Source organism: Stigmatopora nigra, chromosome 18, assembly GCF_051989575.1.
Source record: "Stigmatopora nigra isolate UIUO_SnigA chromosome 18, RoL_Snig_1.1, whole genome shotgun sequence".
Taxonomy (NCBI): domain Eukaryota; kingdom Metazoa; phylum Chordata; class Actinopteri; order Syngnathiformes; family Syngnathidae; genus Stigmatopora; species Stigmatopora nigra.
In genome coordinates, this window is record NC_135525.1 from 10,967,696 (window position 1) to 10,985,904 (window position 18,209).

At 37.2% G+C, this 18,209-nt stretch overlaps 3 protein-coding genes and 1 long non-coding RNA gene across 5 annotated transcripts; 2 read left to right on the plus strand and 2 right to left on the minus strand.

The window, feature by feature from the left end:
- Positions 1 to 8,066: 8,066 nt before the first annotated feature.
- On the minus strand, positions 8,067 to 9,763 carry LOC144211692 (uncharacterized). Its single transcript, XR_013329634.1, has 4 exons — positions 9,659 to 9,763; positions 9,382 to 9,520; positions 8,673 to 8,723; positions 8,067 to 8,121 (listed from the first exon to the last, which is right to left on the minus strand). It is a non-coding gene; the product is annotated as an uncharacterized LOC144211692 (long non-coding RNA).
- On the plus strand, positions 9,218 to 12,720 carry meiob (meiosis specific with OB-fold). Its single transcript, XM_077739107.1, has 13 exons — positions 9,218 to 9,522; positions 9,687 to 9,744; positions 9,895 to 10,026; positions 10,135 to 10,207; positions 10,281 to 10,476; positions 10,822 to 10,922; positions 11,015 to 11,067; positions 11,233 to 11,328; positions 11,458 to 11,550; positions 11,713 to 11,857; positions 11,917 to 12,103; positions 12,176 to 12,262; positions 12,427 to 12,720. The coding sequence occupies exons 1-13, from the start codon at positions 9,466 to 9,468 to the stop codon at positions 12,598 to 12,600; spliced, it is 1,452 nt and encodes a 483-aa protein (XP_077595233.1). The 5' UTR covers positions 9,218 to 9,465; the 3' UTR covers positions 12,601 to 12,720.
- Positions 12,721 to 13,144: 424 nt separating this feature from the next.
- mlst8 (MTOR associated protein, LST8 homolog (S. cerevisiae)) lies at positions 13,145 to 15,792 on the plus strand. Its single transcript, XM_077739007.1, has 9 exons — positions 13,145 to 13,190; positions 13,400 to 13,549; positions 13,643 to 13,694; positions 13,755 to 13,917; positions 14,084 to 14,159; positions 14,244 to 14,396; positions 14,865 to 14,989; positions 15,057 to 15,220; positions 15,330 to 15,792. Exons 2-9 carry the CDS (start codon positions 13,421 to 13,423, stop codon positions 15,446 to 15,448), a joined length of 981 nt encoding a protein of 326 aa, XP_077595133.1. The 5' UTR covers positions 13,145 to 13,190; positions 13,400 to 13,420; the 3' UTR covers positions 15,449 to 15,792.
- bricd5 (BRICHOS domain containing 5) lies at positions 15,667 to 18,187 on the minus strand. 2 transcript variants are annotated; one of them, XM_077739006.1, is made up of 6 exons: positions 17,984 to 18,187; positions 17,793 to 17,918; positions 17,592 to 17,732; positions 16,986 to 17,093; positions 16,278 to 16,428; positions 15,667 to 16,092 (listed from the first exon to the last, which is right to left on the minus strand). In XM_077739006.1, the coding sequence occupies exons 1-6, from the start codon at positions 18,020 to 18,022 to the stop codon at positions 15,998 to 16,000; spliced, it is 660 nt and encodes a 219-aa protein (XP_077595132.1). In that variant the 5' UTR covers positions 18,023 to 18,187; the 3' UTR covers positions 15,667 to 15,997. The 2 variants fall into 2 exon arrangements, with proteins under 2 accessions (XP_077595132.1, XP_077595131.1); XM_077739005.1 differs by having other exon boundaries at positions 15,668 to 16,092; positions 16,278 to 16,431.
- Between the last annotated feature and the right edge of the window lie 22 nt (positions 18,188 to 18,209).

Sequence of the window (18,209 nt, forward strand, 5' to 3'; positions counted from 1 at the left end):
GAAATGTTATCCAGATTGAAACCATCAAAATGGTTGGCAAACGGGCGTGACAAGACATACGAACGAATGTAGTGGAAGAGCTTGAGTCATCAAACTCTCACCAGAAGAAGACCTTTCATGGCTTCCGAGTTGAGTTCCCGAGTGGAATTGGACTGAAAAGTGCGTAACTTCCAAAACCTTTAATCCCCCAAATCCCGCTGCTGTCTATTCATTATAACTTCCTGAATGGAAAGAAAAATTACATGGCATGAGATTGCTTTAATTACACGTCCAGCTCCACTTTAACAGTCATTGCTTGAATTACTTCCACAATCCAACAGTGTACATATGGCGAGTGTCTAAACTTTAGCCTGTGAGTTAACTACCTAGTTTTTGAGTGGATGGCAGCAAATCCAGAAAATATATACATTAAATCAATCTAGCGAGTCAATGTTTTACTTCACTTAAGGATCAAAATCGGAGGAAAAATTTAAATGAATTGAGGAAAGTGTTTAGAAGTTTAGTATTTTGATTTAGATTAGTTTAAATAATGTATAAAAATCTAGCCAGTCAATTTTTGACTTAATTTAAGGGTCAAAATCGGGAAAAATATTGAAATTAATCTAGGAAAGTGTTTAGAAGTTTAGTATATTGTTTTACGTAAATTTCAAAAAATATATAAAAATACAAATATGATGAATGGAGTTTTAAGTGTTATAATTTTTTGGACTATTTTTGTTGTCACTGAAAATTTTGTTGTTCAGTTTATATCATTTCAATCAAATCTAATTTGTCCCAGTCCAAATGGATTGGACACCAATAGCTCTAAATAATAGCCAATATGTAAATACTTTTTAAAAAAATATCTGGTCTTTATTTAATAAAAACAAAAGTAGAAAGACTTTGAGTTGATTGCCTTAGATTTTTCTGCGAGTGGCCCCAATAGAAAAAAAAAACTAAAACAAAGTAGGGACGCCCCTAGTTTAGGACTTCTCTGGAGAAATCCCGCCTGCGAAGGGTCGAAGATTTGCACCCGCGCTTCCTCTCAAGCTGGCAGATCAAGGCGGCAATGGAGGCTAGCACGATACGATAATTACAGGGAATCTGTCCAAATCCCCGCGCTGCGTGCTTGTATATTCTATTTTCCATCGGAGCGTTCTGCCGCTGACAGCTCGTTAAACGGAACGGCCCTTTTCGTTGATTACGAGGGAGGATTCGTTTTGCTCCCCGTTCGCCGATTCGGTTCATTTACGTTTCAGGGAAAAGAAGAAAAGCAGCCAGAAGGACAAAAAGAAAAGCTGATTGGACGAATAGATTCAATATGTTAGTCAAAATGGGGCTTGTTCTTTCGATTTCAGATGTTTTTTCCCTTTTTTAATCGTCAAAACTGGCCAAAAATTGCTTGGAATGACATGGAAAAATGTCAGTGTTTGTGGTAGGCGGTCTCTATGTTGATGCCACGCCCCCTCACGGCAAAACAGGGCCAAAAACAGTCAGTGAGTTGGAGCTCAATGTCAAATACGGGAAAAGAAAAATCTTCCCGTCTAAATACATAGATCTGGTTCCATTAAAAACACTTGAAGAGAAACACAATCCTTTTTAATATCAAGAACGGCCAGGGTTTTTGTTATTGTTCTTTGGTGGTGGTTTGTCATTATTGTAGCTTTACAGGGGAATAAAAGAAGTAAAATATTCATCTCGAGGATGATGTTAGTTTAATGTCAATTCTAAAAAGTCAAGTCCAAATTCCAATGGTAGTAAACGGGCTCTCCCTTGTGGTATTTGAAGGAAAAGACTGGTAGAATTAGCTAGTTTACGCTATGTATTTGAGAAAAGGGATAATAGTTAAGACAAATCCTAATCTCATTGGGGGAAAAATAGCGCCCTTAAATAGATTGCACCCAGGGTGTTGGCCCAAATTGCCCATGGCATCTTTTAAGTGCACTTACCCATTACTATTGTACCGTAAATATTTGAAGAATGCAGTTTTCCTTGGAGCTAGAATTGCTAAATTTAACGTATTGCCTTTTTTAAAAGCACGTTTTAATTTAAGTGAAGTTTAGTCATGCCTCTTAAAATCCGTAATTACAATTCCCTATTGCTTCAAAAATTTATATTAGTATTGGTACATGTATACTCCTTATGTATAGTATATCGTATTTATACGAAATGCCTGATCAAAGCAAGTAGGGCAGTTTTTCTACTAGCATTTGTGTATAACACTCACCCAAACTTTACTTCAGTTTTTTACACATTATACTGGAATAAACATGGTACTTTTATAGTCCAGAATCAATAATCCTACACAAAAAAAATCCAATTTACGACTGGCCCTCTCCACAACTAAAGTTTACTTCAAGGTAGCAGTTACTCCTAGTCAGTAGTTCACTCTGAGAATAAAAACTATCTGCCAATATGAGAAAATATCAAGCTTTATAATCCCAGGCAATGCCCCCAGTAGATTGGACAATGTCTTCTTTCCTGTATAACACCGAAAACCAGGCTCCCCTTAATTCCCTTAGATCGGAAACATATCCCGTTTCATCCCTCCAGGGGGGGGACCAGATCGCCTCCCCGGGTTTCATTATTTAGCAAGGGGGCGCTTTATTGAGAGGCTTCAAGAGGGGTTCAAATTTATAGCGTTTCATCCCGAGTACACTGAGATTTACAGTCACTTACCGAGAGGGTGCGTTCAAGTACGGGGGAAATTCGAGTATGGCTAGCGTGAAAAATGAAATGGACAGAAATTTGGGGGGCAGAGACAAGTGGGTACAGGTCCAGGGTCCAGGTCGGACCTGAATGTCAGACGGGGAGACGAGACGGTTCCCGAAAAAAATAGAATTTGGTGGCCACACGCATTTTCCATTTTTCTTTTTCCTTTCACTCCATGACAGGAAACACATGGGCTGTAATAGAAGATCCTCATGCTAACTACCAACAGATGTGGTCATCATGCATGTCTTGAATTAAGAGTTGTGGTGGGGGGGGGCGGGGGGGGTACTGGTTTTGTTTGAGGGGGGACAAGATACAAATTGACAGCTATTATTTGCTAAGACCTTATGCATTTTATAATTTTTATAACAATAGCTTCTATAATTTGTTGCATTTTTGTCAGTCAAGTTCCAAATATGCTAAGAAGTAACATCTTACTTAAGGGAATTGAACTTTTATTTTATGTTTTTGGAAAGTTTTACATCGGATTGTAGTACTAGTATTTTGACAAGGGCAATAAAAAATAATATATAAATATATTGAAAGAGGGATATTAAATGATTGGAATAATTACAATTTAGGTAATTTAAAAATGTTTTCAATTGACTTGAGTATTTAAAAAAATTGAAATAATTTGTTAAAATGAATGAATGGATCCATGTAGGGAAAAATACTAATTAATAAAAAAAACACTAAGCACAATAAAAATATTTAGTATACAGGACAGTTATAAACAAAAATAGTCAATGCCTAATTATTCAATGCCTTTTTATTCAGTCCTAATAATTCAATGCCCAATTATTCAATGCCCAATTATTCAATGCCCAATTATTCAATGCCCAATTATTCAATGTTTTATTACTCAATGCCCAATTATTCAATGTTTTATCACTCGATGCTTTATTACTCAATGCTTTATTACTCAATGCTTTATTACTCAATGCTTTATTACTCAATGCTTTATTACTCAATGCTTTATTATTCAATGCTTTATTATTCAATGCTTTATTATTCAATGCTTTATTATTCAATGCCTTATTATTCAATGATTGAGTTAACAGTTCAAAAAAATACATTTTAAAACCGGTCCTTAATCTATATATTTAACCACAACATGCCCCGACAACACTTTGGCGTCTTTTCCCGATCAATAAACGGCCCGTATCCTAATTGTTCAAAAAGGCGTACCCGACCCCCGGCCAATCCGAACTCAGGTAATAGAACGCATTGTAACCATCGCGTGAAGAGCAGCTGTAGATTTGATCAATAAGGGAGCTAAAGAAACGAGTAATATGATATTGATGGAAGCGCAATTACCACAATGGTAAGCAGATGTATGTAATTTTTTTTGGGTGTCGGCAATGGCGGCGAGCAGCCATGCGTGCACCTGCGGGCGGGTTAATGCCTGTATTTTTACATCATAAATGTAGCCTGGCACGCTCTGGCATTTCATAACAAGCGCCGGCATCGATCTGAGGCCTGCGGGAAATCAATTACACGGCGACTATGTTGTTAAATATCAGGATTACACTGACACACACTCAGACGTGTTACTCCCGATTTACAAAAAAGAAAGATACTTTATCCATTCTACACACTAGATGTGATCATTCCTACTTAAAAAGGAGCGAAATTCCGACTCTGGTGGTCCAGAGAGTGACGTCATCACACAGTAGAGTGAAGGAGGAAAACGACTTAAAGGGTCAGAATAAATGACCGATAGAAAAAGCAGAAGGGGGTAAATCCTCAAAATCCAAATATAGCGGATGTCTGCGGCTTGAATGGAAAGCAGTCAGGTGAGGAAAAAAACGCTGATGGGTTTTTGGGGTCTCTATCGAGTCACTCAAAAAATTGAGAAGGAAAAATGTGCGCTATTTTCACAAGTTTAGCATCATAAGCACTCTGGCAGACGCTACAGGTTTTACAAAAGCATGGATAAATAGACTTAAGGACAGTTTTTTTTCCTACACCCATCAGGACATTGAACTTTCGGTAGCATGACACAATCCCTTCTGTGTAATATCTTAGATTGTGCAATATTTTAGTATTTACCTTGCTAGGATGTGACTTTTTATATTTTTATATTACTTATGTTTTTTTTTTTACTGGGACAACACATTTTGTGGAGTAGCAACACTAATTTTGTTATACACAACTGTGTATGATGACAATAAAGGCTTTTGATTTGAGGAGCTGAAATGTTGATGGAGCTATTTAGGGGTCTTGGAATTTTACTAACCTGTGCTTTTGGAGTTTTGTAGATGATTGAAGAGATGCCAAGATGCATTGAGAGATTCATAAGTAGGCATTTTTGTCATCATATGTTCCTCTTCACTCTCAAAGTCACTTTAAAAATGTCATTGACAAACTTGGTCGCCTTCAATGGCTTTAGACCTGCAATAGAGATGCAAAAAGTTAATAAAAATTATAATAAAAATGATATTGTTCAAGGTATCTCATGTCATCACACTTTTAGTGATTATGTCCTATACAAGATTAAATTCAGCTTCATTGCACTAATGGGATGAACACAAAATGGAGCTAGTCAGTTAGACATTACTTTGAGATAAGCTGACAAACCTGCCCTGTTGAAATAAATGTAAAACAACTGATTTTTTTTGTTAATCCTAACTAACATTAGGAAATAGGCAATGGAAAAACCCTGAATTGATTTTCCTCTAGTGACCCAGTAAAAAAAAAAATACAAAAATTAATAAAAAGAAGACTTATAAGAAATCCTGAAGATCTGACCACGGCATCAATGTAGGCCTCCCACATACAAACTCACTGGGTGGGAGTTTATCTGAAAATGTCCCCCAGGCATTCTGTGGAAAAAAAACAAAAAAACAAACCCGCTTCCATTTGAACAAAGAACCAAAATGGAGATTCATCAGGCCAACCACCGTCGTTGATGTTCCTTTATCCCCAGTGGAGCCAGTCTCTGTCCCAGCCGTCCTCCCGTGACGTCTCCGAGTTCCCCGCGTACACCGCAGCACGAAAGGCTGCGGGGAATCCTGGCAACCGCCCACCATTCCTGGCACGAATCTCGCCAAGGCCCAACTAAATGCCTGGCGCTACACGATGGCGCTCTCTGGGACGAGGCCATAATTCGTTCCATTCCTTTTTATTAAAGCCGTAGCCGCGTTGTTATTAGCGTACGCTCAACTGATGTCTTCCATATGGGATGTTACAAGCGTCCCGAAAAAAAAAGATGACTGGTCGAGGCGAAAAGGTTTTTTTTTTTGGCGTCTGATGTCAACATTTGCTTTGAGGAAGGCCCAAATGGCGTCCTTAAGGGTACGAGTTCAGGACAACATGTCTCCCTCTGAAAGAGATTATCCCGTCACAGTAAATAATACACTTATTATGGCAATTTCTGTAGTGAAATTGCTTTTTTGTCTGTCTTTCACGCTTTTCTAAATGCATTTTGAACTGCAATTTTACAGATTGCGCAAATTAGAAATAACTAAAGCGATGAGGACACTTATTTACACGGATACAAGACATGTGTACAGATAAGCCCTATGTAAGTAAACTTCCTGGTAAACATTAGAAGTTGTCTTGACGTCATGTCGGAATTGGTTTGTTTCGGGATCTCTGGTGGTTTCTCACGTTTTTTTCGCTGTTGAATTCATTAGTCTTAGCAATATGGTTAAAAAAATCTAGTTTCTTACAAAAATAGTCATAATAGAGATCACCGTTTAACCCCACCTTATGTTAAGCACACTCAACTTTTCTTTAAATGACAAATGCACTAAATAAATTCAATTTGTCCAATTTTAGTTTTTTTGTTGTTGAAACAATCGAACGCCCGAGTCAAAAAAATTATATTTTGACAAAATGACTTACTGCCTATACCGCAGGTTGCCCACAGACCACCGCTTGGACACACTAGCACTGGATAGACTCATTAAGAAGAATAAAAGACACAAATGCAACTAAGCCCTCATGGTGAAAATCTCTGTTTTTTGAGACAATGTTTCATTGTTCTGAGGAATGGAAGCAAGCGCCTGCTTAATGTAACACTCGGCGCTAATTAAAGAAACGTGTTTGCTCCCTCTGCCGCATCCTGAGACCAGAAACTTTCTGAATTTTAGTCGCATAAGGTCAAATGTGGAATTTCTGTCAAGATTGGAAACTTTTTGATGGACTGATTCTGCCCAGAATCATTTTCAATTGGCATCAATACATTTTCATTGGATTTAATCTTCAAAATCGCAAGATCAGATTCATGTTAGCAAAAAGTATGATTCGATTAACTCCACGTACTCCGGATTTCTCCCAAATTTGGGTTTGTTTACATTTCATGGCAGATTGTGGATTGATTCTGTTCTTACTCTTTTCCTCCCTGTAACAACTTGACTTACTTAAACATTGCTTTAAGTGCTTTGAAATGCAGTAATCTGTTAACTGGCCAGGTCCAATTCCACCCAAAGGAAATCAATGGCAGCAAACAAAAGGTCCTATTCAGCTTTGGGGTTCAAAAACCTACAAAGATGCTGCCATAAAGTAGCCAGACTGTTCCACTACTACGCCGTAGATAAAAATCAATCGTGATTGCCGAAACATTGACGTTCGTGGCATTTCTATTCGAAACACCTTGTTTGCGCAGAGTTTGAAGTTGAGCCATGTTTTTAGTTAAAGTACAGAAGAAGGCCACCTGCAGAACATAAAACATTTTTTGTGTACAGTACACCATTCAGGGTACTACTAAACACACACACGTGATAGGAAATGCCTGAAGCTGGCCGACAAAACAAGCATTAATTTTGAAGGGGCTATCAAGATTTAAACCAAAACAGAAACACAAAGATACACATTTATAGTACAGTAATCCCTCGATTATTGCAAATTCACTACACATTTTTTCCAGTTTTAATAAAAAAAATATATATATGTTTTAAAAGCTCATAAAAATGTGAAAATACACAATGAAACTCAGACTCAGCACAAAAAAAAAAGTTATAATAGGGGTGATTGTATTTTGCAATATTTTTCTGCTATTAATTAATTAAAAAAAACTATATAAATATTTTTTAAGTTCTTAAAAATGTGAAAATCCACACAGAAACTCCAACTCAGCACTGACATTTTTTCAAAAAAAAAGTTATAATAGGGGGGTCACATTACTTTGCGTTTTTATCCACGCTATTAATTAATAAAAATATCTATATATTTTGGAAAGTTAATAAAAATGTGCAAACTACACTGAAAGATGAAATCAGCATTAAATTATTATTTTTAGTTAATTAAGTTATAATAGGGGTGACCCCAATTTGCAATTTTTTTCCTCTATTAATTAATAAATAAAATCTATATATATATATTTTTTTAAAATAGGGTGACACCAGTAACTTAAAATTCAATGAGTACTTACATATTTTACCTCTTCTGGTTGCTTATCAGTACACGCTGCATATCACTCATAACCTGAAATGAAATCAACATTTTTATTGTCATAATCTTCTCTTTTCCAGGTTATTAATCAACAAATATTAGCACCAGAAAGCAAAGCTCTTAAACGTTCCGTATTGGATTGAAGAATGGCGAATGGTAGATTAAATAGACGGCGAATCAATATCAATAAATCATTCAACCAAATGTACCATTTCACTTGATGTATATGATTTTGAGGCGTGGCTGTGATTGATGGGTTAGGGATGCAAATAAAAGTGGAATTAAATTAGACTTTGAAATGGCATCTCATTTAAATTGGTGCATCTTGTTCCCAACATCAAGGTAGATAATAACTCCTGTTTTTACATTGCACAGTACTACATTATTTAATAGATTCTTGCCTGTATGCACTGTCAAATTTCTCAACTGTGGGGGATTATAATCATACATAGAGACAACGGAAGAGGAAAGAGTATTTAAAAAAAATGCAGTATTTGAGGATTTACTGTCATAACTCTTCATTCATGCTTAGCTAAATAAGACAATATCATAAGTCAGATAAAGCTTTGTTCAATCAAACTTACAGGAAATTGTCACATTCATCTTTGCCAAACTGTCTTCTGTTGAATCCTTTCCTGTGAATTATGATAAGAATAGATTAGCATGACAATATCCACACAAAAAAAGTCTCTGGTGCAACATTTAGAAAGCATTTAGATATTTCACATACAAAAATAGTTACTCATTACAATTGCTTTACATTCTATTGATATGAAAATCCGTATCTTTATTTCTAATACTTGAATCAAAATATACCAAATGGCAGAAGCAACAATACATGACATAGGGATTTGCAGATATTAATTTTGGGCCCCAGAGGGTTCCGGTTCGATCCCAGGGGGCCGCAATTCGATACATAGGAGCTTTTGACTTAAAAAAAAAAATACATACTTTTCACCAGACTCAAATAATAAGTGCGATCACATATTTATTTAGTGGATATCAGTGGCGTTTTTACTGTCAAGAGTTCACTCAGGGTGTTACTTATATTATATATACTAACATTTTTGATTGGGGGGCACAAAATGCAAACATAATATAATCGAGAAGCACCGCCCCGAAGGAATCAAGTATATACTATACTATACTGTACTAGCTAGCTCCGTAGTTGGTCTACTAGCAATTTTGACGCAATAAAATACAATCGCGTTGAAGAAAGATTGACAGAACATTAAACACGTCGAGTTATTAAATAGGTAAATATAGTTATTTGTATTTAGAGTGCGTATTTACCTTGTTGGACTTGGACATCGACTTGAAGCTGGACAAGGAAGTATTGCGCACAATACTTTAGCAATTAGCTTGATTGCAAAAAACATGGCGGCCACGAACTACAGTAGCATCTCTGAACTTCATCCCAACTTGTTTCACACTGTAAGCAAAATAATATTCATTTCACAAAATTCCTCAAACTTATTCCAAAAAGGCAAACTGGCTACGATTTTTTTTCTGGATGTTATAAAGTTGTACACTAACATTTTAGGCTTGTTTTCCATGCTAAAGTACTTACAATATCATAAGTATTTGATCCTTTCCAGAAAGTGGTTGGCATCATCATCGGAAAAACTGATATAAAGAGCTTCCCTGACAGAAAAAGTATGCATCCAATTTTCCAATTTCTTCGTTTATTGCAAAATTATGGATTAATACATCCCCTTCGTGTGTTACCCAGTATCGCCCTCCTGTGGAGAATATACACATTACACCTTTTCGGTTATTTACTTACTGTCAGTGTGTGTATTTCAGATGTTGGTGTGGACAGATTCACTTTTGGCTTCACTGTAAAGGACTCTCCTGACTTCTTTATGAATGTATCTGCTTGGGGAAATGATAATTACATCCATGGACTTTCCCAAAGCTTTAATATTGGTGATATTGGTAAGAAAATAATAATAATCTTTATACTACCTGCTCCAAGGCCCCCTTTCCCTTGAAAACAACTATTAAAAATGTGACTTTCCTTTACACTTTTATTACTATTTCTAGTCATTATTGACAACCCATTAGTGGCCAGCAAAGATCCAGAAAAGGAGGAACGATTCTGTCCAACAACACCAAGGTAAACAAGCAATACTAGCTAAATATATTTACATTATGGCTTACAATTCTCCTCTCTGTCTCCTTTCTCTTAGTCCTTACAGGTTAATGCTGGCAGAAAGTCATTCCAAAGTATCTCTATGTACAGATGTGGACACTAGCGATAGCTTACTGCCACTATTTTACATCCCAGTCAAAGATTCTAGAGATTTCTACTCTTTGGGAGACGTTTTGGCCAATGGACAGAATTTGGAGGGATCTTTTATAAACATACTTGCTGCTGTCAAAGCGGTGAGTCTGCCATTTTATTTTTAAATCAGGCCCAAAAATGTGTACATACTGTGAACAATGTTCCCTCTAATTTTTAATGTAAAATATGCTGTAAAACATGAAAAATATAAGAGCTACTGCCATTGGCTGTCACATTAACGGCGCCATCATGGGGAAAAGGGTAAAAAAATAATAAAAATAATTTAAAAAATAAATAAAAAAGTTTGGATTTTATTTACTGCGCGCCAATTGATTGCTGCTGCGCAAAGAAGACGAGTATTGCGCAATTGCGCTGCTTAGAGGGAACATTGACTGTGAATAATATTAATTTTGTGTTATTTAAATGCCTTGTTAAATCCTTTTCAGACTGGGGATATGAAACTATTCCGAAAATCAGATGGAAGCCAAGGACAGAGATTGGAAGTCAAACTTTTTGACGACTTGGTGTCGTCCTTTCCCCTCATCTGGTAGTTACCACTTATAAAATCGATATAATATTCAAGCTAAAAGTTCCTGTGTCCTCATCTGACTGACCTCCCGACCTCTGATTCGTTCACAGTTGGGACAAAGAAGCCATTCATCTCATTCAGACTTCAGTATCTAAAGGAACCGGTAGGAATTGAATCCCAATTTGAAATGTTATTGCCACTTGTCATATCCTATTAACATTCCCTGGGCAAAAATGGCAAACACAACCGATAGGACACTTGAGATGAAACGCTGTGTTATTTTTTTAAGATAACTTACCCTTGTTTTGACTTGTTTCTTCATTCCAAGTGATCTTCATCGCGGATACCAAGATTAACTTTGACAGGTTCCGCAATGGAATGACTGCCACGGTCAACTCCAAAACCATTATTACTGTCAATCCTGGTAAGCCTAAAAAAAAAGCATAGTTTCATGTTTTAAAAGGTATTTTGGGATACTAGACTGGCGGCGACAGTCCGTCAGTTTAGCGCAATTGGAGAAGTGTGATGTATGTCAGTTATTATTTGTTTACAGACACGCAAGAGGCCGGTCCGCTGTGCCGCTATGCCAGAGAGATGTTCGAATCTGGCGCTCTGGAACAAGAGGACATGCCAGAGAATGTTCTGGGTAATCATAAAGACCAATATTCACCTCTAAAATGCTTACATTTAAGATCTCAAAGCTAATATGAGCATTTAGCCTAGCAGTGAGAAGTCACATAGCAATTTAGCTAACTCACATGACATGAAGTTTCATTTGTCAGTCATTTCACCCACTTTGGTTCTACAGCAGAGTCCATCACCGACGTGTACACGGTCAGCCAACTGAAAAACAAAGTCCAAGAAAGTAGCGAAGCGTCCTATGGCATCACCTACTGCTTCATCTCCAAGCTGGATCTGGACGCAACCGTTTCAAAAGTCATCAGGACTCGATGGTATGCTCACCAGACATGTCTCATTCCTATTTCCTCATTTTTTACCTTCTGTTTTTCAGCGCCAAGTGCAAATTCCAGGTTGAAGAAGGCGCGCAGTATTGCACCAACCAACTGTGTCCAGGCAGAGGTCAAGCTTTTTCATCCACTGTGGGATTTGATCTTCTGATGGACCTCACAGACCATACAGGCACCATCCATGGGTGTACTCTCAAAAGTCCAGTCGCTGAGGCCATGTTGGGCTGCACTGTTAGTGAAATTGGAGAAAAAAATGTTACTACAGTATGTTGTTGTTGTTTTTTAATACACTTTTTCTTTTAGACAGAACAGTTTACTCACATGACTGACAATGAACGCTCTGCAATGAAGTGGAAGTTTCTGTTGGAGAGATGCAGAACATGTGTGAAGGTATTATAGTACATATTGAAATAGCCTAGTTTTTATTGGCCTACAGAAAATGAAATTATTATTCAACATGGCCCACACAAGACATTTAACTTAACTTACATTGCATTTTTCATTAATAATTGGACCACTGCATCTTACTTTGCTTATTTCAAAAACTGTTTTAGGTTCTACCCTCCACTAGGACCAAAAGTGGGTTTGTGGCGGTGGTCCTGGCCTGCTCATTGGCCGACTCGGATGAGGTGAAGCAATTCATGTCGACCTTGATTCAGGCAGCTCGAGTACCTTGTTTTAAACCTCAGATGGGAAGTTCTGAAAGTGCTAAGCAGATGCCAAAATAGTTCAACAAATATGAAAAGAGCTAGTGTTCATTGCTCTTTTTCTGCAGGGTTGTGTTATGATTGTTTGTCAGGTTTTACAAAACTGTTTTCAATTTGTTCAGGGTTTTCAAATCTTGAAATAAAGTTGCATTCTTGGATCAAAACTGGTGTCCTAAATTACTGCTAGGATTCTGTAACATTATTATTCCATATTAGTAGTAATATTATTTAAAAAGGTAAAGCCTCATATTTTTTCTTTAAATATTGAATTTAATTACACTGAAATTAATTTGTTTTGACATCCCTAATATTTCCTATTAATGTCATTACGCATTTTAAAAATTATTATATATTTTATTGTTATGTATAATTCTATGGAGCTCTATGGTGAATTTAGATATAAATAAAATTGACTTTAAAATAAAACTCATATACATTATAGTATTCAAAGTATAAATTATTTAATATTTATCTACTCTAATAGTATAATTGGCTTATGTATCATTTTTGAATTGAAAATTAATCAAGACGGAACATATTTCCAACTATATATTTGTTTCTCGTGGTGCCATTTTGCAAGGCGTACCCATCGGCATCACCACAAGCAAAAGGTAATCAAAACAAATACTATTTTCAACTTCACAATTACATTACAAACCTTTTTTTCCGCGATCTAACTCTTATTGAATTAAATTCCCCCCAAAAATGTAATGTAATTGTTCCTCAGCATCTGACACGTATAACTATGTCACATCGCTGACATTAGCTGTTGTTATTATTTTGGACATTTGATTGATAACATTGTGACATATTGAATCAGGTTGCCAGGTCCAAAAAAAAAATGAACGTGAATCAAAGCACCGTGGGCAGCGATCCGGTCATTTTGGCCACGGCTGGTTACGACCACACTGTCCGATTCTGGCAGGCCCACAGTGGCATCTGCACCAGGACGGTCCAGCACCAGGACTCTGTATCCTTTACTTTTGGAGATCAAGCTTAAAGTTCTCAAATTTAACTCCAATAACATTCTGCAACATTTTCCTTAACATTTTTCTTTTTAAAGCAAGTAAGTTCACTTGAAGTAACCCCTGATAGGAGTATGATAGCTGCTGCAGGTAAGTCCAATTATTATTTGACATTTTAGGATGATCCTTATGCAAATTCCCCTATTTTAGGGTATCAACATATCCGAATGTATGATCTGAACTCCAACAACCCCAACCCCGTGATCAACTATGATGGCGTAAGCAAAAATATTACCTCTGTTGGATTCCATGAAGATGGACGCTGGATGTACACGGGAGGAGAAGATTGCATGGCTCGGATTTGGGATCTCAGGTTTGTCAACATCTAGGTGGTCCAGTTAGGATGGGGTTTTGAATTTGTAGTCTAGAAAGAAGAAGAAGCAGAGTTATGGTGACACAGGAGTAAAATGCTCATCAATTACAGTACAGTTTTTGTATTGGAGAGGATGTAGTTTAAAGGTAAAGTCATTTTTTGGCAGGTCTAGAAATCTCCAGTGTCAGAGGATTTTCCAGGTCAATGCGCCCATCAACTGTGTTTGCCTGCATCCAAATCAGGTGAGTTATTATTTAAGTGTTTATTGTGGTTTGAGGTGGGCTTTGTTTTAATTTACATTGTTTTTTTGTTGTTGTTGTTTTCAGGCAGAGTTGATAGTTGGAGACCAGAGTGGAGTTATTCACATTTGGGATTTGAAGACAGACCACAATGAGCAATTGATTCCTGAGCCGGAGGTTTCAGTTAATGCTGTTCACATTGATCCGGATGCCAGTTACATGGCGGCAGTTAACAGCTCGGTCAGTAACATATTTTACATTTTTTATTAATTTTTTAATCAAATTTAAATGGGAATAATACACTTAAGTCAAAACCATTTATGTTATTAAACTGAAAAAAGTATACACTGAGTTATGAGAAGTCCAATAAAGATGATTTTGTCCAATAAATAACATTTTTTGTCAAATTTAAATTTGAATAATACACTTTAAGTCAAAACTATTAATATTATTTAACAATGAGTTATTTGAAGTCCAATAAAGAACTTTTTTTTTTCAAATTTAAATTTGAACAATACACTAAGTCAAAACTATATTTATTATTATACTCTAAAAAAGTATAACCAGTGTAGTCAAATAAAGATTAAATGAAAATAACAATGTTTTTAATACTAAGTGATAAATAAGAACTTAACATTAACATGCTAATATATAGCAATGTATCTAACTTTACCTATAAGTAAACTATATTATTTTCCTCCTTTTTAGGGTAACTGTTACGTGTGGAACCTGGCAGGAGGGATGGGAGACGAAGTAACGCAACTTATCCCCAAAACCAAAATCCCAGCGCACCAACGCTATTCTCTCCGTTGCAAATTCAGCCCCGATTCAACGTGAGTTTCGGATTTTTGCCGACCAAGGTAGCCATGGCCGGTAATGACGTCTATGTTTTTTTTTCAGTCTTTTGGCCACTTGCTCAGCGGATCAAACCTGCAAAATTTGGAGAACTTCCAACTTTTCGCTTATGACGGAACTAAGCATTAAGAGTAACAACCCGGGAGAGACATCCAGAGGCTGGATGTGGGATTGCGCTTTTTCTGGGGATTCGCAGTACATTGTCACAGGTCAGTCAGTATAAATAAAAAAATAAAAAATAACATAAAACAATACTTGAACCCCTAAAAAAATAAATTACCGGGAAAATGACTCAACTTTCTTTCCATTTCTTCTCAGCTTCTTCCGACAACTTGGCTCGTCTTTGGTGCGTAGAAACGGGCGAGATTAAACGGGAGTACAGCGGCCACCAGAAGGCCGTAGTGTGTCTCGCCTTTAACGACAGCGTGCTGAGCTGAGGAGGGAAAACTATCTTTTTTTTTGTCAAATACCTTCTCTTTAGTCTTTTGTGGAGTCAAAACCAGAGTGACAACAACTGATTAACATTTCATTGGTCCATCTCCAACTTTTCCCACGTCGCTGTCCAGGGTGCTAAGTCCTATTTATTACTATTATTCCAATTAAAGTGCATTTACAGAATCATGTACAAAATACAGGTCAATTTTGATTCAGTTTTTTCAATGACCTCACCCTCAAATATTATGTCATTTATTCTATTCTCAATTATTCTATAATTTCTTCATTTTATGTCATATGTTGTTACTTCTGTACTGAGAATTAAAAATATACATTTGCAATCACATCCCATTGTTTTACTATGTGAGAGTACAACAACTATTCTTTTATTAAATGCACTTTTATTTAACAACAGTCATCGCACTGGTTGTTGTTACAAGTGCGGGGATCTTTTTTAATGATTTTTTGTAAAAGTGCCGCCATTTTTGGCCTTGTGGAAGAAGCTAAAAGACAAAAGTATCTCCTCACCTTCTTAAAATTGATATTTCTGATTACTCCGGTAAGTAGTAAAAACAAACCGATGCACAGATGTTATTGGGGAAGCAGATGTCGATGCAGAAGTAGACTAGCCTCTGTCTACCCGGTCCTATAAAAGAAAAACACAAAAAAGTAGCCTGGTCATTATTTAGTCTTAAATTTACTTATACATTTATCAATTGTGAAGGAGAAAATAACATTTTGCTCTTAAAAAATATGCCATGACAATCAGCAACATTACACAATGAAAAAATAGATAAAAATCAGCATATTTGGAGTTTATGGTCCTTTTACCTTCAGTTTTTTTGGTCCAGTGGGTGGTCCTATCCCGACACAGATGCCTGATGGGCTCCTGTAAAGTAGAAATGTCCGCTTGACTTGCAGCCAAGACCCCCAAAAACTCTGTACGTCTCTGGGTTTCGTTCACGTGCAGCTGGAAATGACTCTGCTGGAGATAAATATACAGGTTGCATTAAGCCATGGTCTCCAAACTATATAAAAGAAGCTGACATGTGATAAAGTACTTTTCCACCAAATTTAGTCTTGGTCCTCAAGGGGTTCACATTTTAATGACATTATGGTTATTAAACGTATAGTTGGTGAGCATATGACTTAAATAGAAAGTCTTTGGAATTGTGTCAGGCAGTATTTCACTCTAAAAGAGAAATCTTAAGTACTCCAAAGCCCCTCCACCTCGACCCCCATGAACAGTGTAACCATTGTGTCTCCTGTAAGAAGAGCCCGAGTGGCAGGGATCACATGTTCTAAGGAATCCAGTAGGAGACACACAAGGAGACTTTTAAAAGTCTCTTCTTCATGTTAGAACTTTGCATTGAAGTCGTCATGTACTAAACATAATGTTAAGTGTGGCGGGTGATTGTCATGTGGTGAAATAATAGTTGTTATTTGTAGAGTGAACACTAACAAATTGAAACTGCCCCAAAATGGCACAAAAAAAATCTATGTATACATGAACTGTACTACTACTACTGTACTTGTCACCTGATGTGTTGCTGCTCCAAGTAGTGAGTATACATTCTCATAATCAGATGTCTCCATGGTCCACAGCAAGCAGCTCTCCTGATTGGCCGGCTGGTAACAGATCAACCCCTAAAAAATAAATAGAAAAAAAAAATTCGTAAAAAATCTCCATACACTTTACCCTGCCACCCTCTATTAATCTAAAGTATTAAATAAAAGCACAATACATATTAACCAACATACATATGTGAATGAACATAACATATAAATAAACCTAAAAAAATCCTTTTTAGTCCCTTGTATAGTTTGAGACATACACACAAAAAGTAGCATAGTTCTGTACTACATTGTGATTAAAATTTTGTTCATTTAAAAGTCAGACTCTAAGATTATTTCTGTAAAAGTGCCATAGTGAGTGCAGTTTTTTTTCCAAGCCATAAAGAAGTTGCCTTCTAACTATTGTGGAGACCTGCAAGTGCAATCAGTGAATCTCAATCAGGTGCTTCTTGTTACCACCCAACCCCCGTTCTTCGACCGTCCGAACCGGATCATTCGGAAGCAAAAATCCAACACTCACAGAGAGGCCCTTAACGATTGCCTTCCCCACCCCCGCTCCTACCACTTTACATTTTTGCTGTCAAAAATCACAGTGGATTTTCCTTCCAGGGAAAAAGTCACCAGGCCGCTTTCCCGGTCCACCACTGCCGACTGATTAAGGAACTGAATCCCACCAGAGTCCTCCGCGGTCAATCTGACAACCTGTGAAGACTAACCAAGACGATAACGGTTAAATTATGAGATTAAATTGGCATCGGGGTGAAAAAAAACCTGTTGTGGAGGCGGACGAAGATGTCCAGTTAAACCGAGAGCCAAGAGGATGAGGAGTAGGGAGACCCAGAGACCGACACAGAAGGCTTTTTGGGGGATTTGGCGGAAAAATGAGGACCCCTCGTCCTGAGGAAAGACAAAAAAAGTCAAAAAATATCAAGGAAAATAGTTTTTTTAAAACAAATGCTTACCACAGGGTCTCCTCCCTCTGGAAGATTCCAACACGTCATCGTCACGGTGGGGAAAGCGCGTTCATGGCCGGCAACGCTGGTTTGATATGCGACTCACCTGGCCGACTCGCCTTTTTTCGGTTGTTAGGGTCCTCCCACTTGGAGCGCCCCTCCTCGATGATTCCATCCCGTCTTCGTAGGAACCTGAACTTTAACTGGAGAGATGCTTTTCAGGCCTTTTGACCTG

What these genes read in the sequence shown, in the direction of transcription:
- mlst8 (XM_077739007.1), top strand. Translation starts at nt 13,421, where the DNA reads ATGAACGTGAATCAAAGCACCGTGGGCAGCGATCCGGTCATTTTGGCC. An exon ending in TTTGCCTGCATCCAAATCAG is followed by an intron (nt 14,160 to 14,243) that starts GTGAGTTATTAT and finishes TGTTGTTTTCAG; the next exon opens with GCAGAGTTGATAGTTGGAGA. An exon ending in TGGCGGCAGTTAACAGCTCG is followed by an intron (nt 14,397 to 14,864) that starts GTCAGTAACATA and finishes CCTCCTTTTTAG; the next exon opens with GGTAACTGTTACGTGTGGAA.
- bricd5 (XM_077739005.1), bottom strand. Translation starts at nt 18,022, where the DNA reads ATGACGTGTTGGAATCTTCCAGAGGGAGGAGACCCTGTG. An exon ending in TGATTTTTGACAGCAAAAAT is followed by an intron (nt 17,094 to 17,591) that starts GTAAAGTGGTAG and finishes TTTATTTTTTAG; the next exon opens with GGGTTGATCTGTTACCAGCC. An exon ending in CTGGACCAAAAAAACTGAAG is followed by an intron (nt 16,093 to 16,277) that starts GTAAAAGGACCA and finishes TTTCTTTTATAG; the next exon opens with GACCGGGTAGACAGAGGCTA.
- meiob (XM_077739107.1), top strand. Translation starts at nt 9,466, where the DNA reads ATGGCGGCCACGAACTACAGTAGCATCTCTGAACTTCATCCCAACTTG. An exon ending in ATCCCAACTTGTTTCACACT is followed by an intron (nt 9,523 to 9,686) that starts GTAAGCAAAATA and finishes GATCCTTTCCAG; the next exon opens with AAAGTGGTTGGCATCATCAT. An exon ending in CTTTAATATTGGTGATATTG is followed by an intron (nt 10,027 to 10,134) that starts GTAAGAAAATAA and finishes TACTATTTCTAG; the next exon opens with TCATTATTGACAACCCATTA.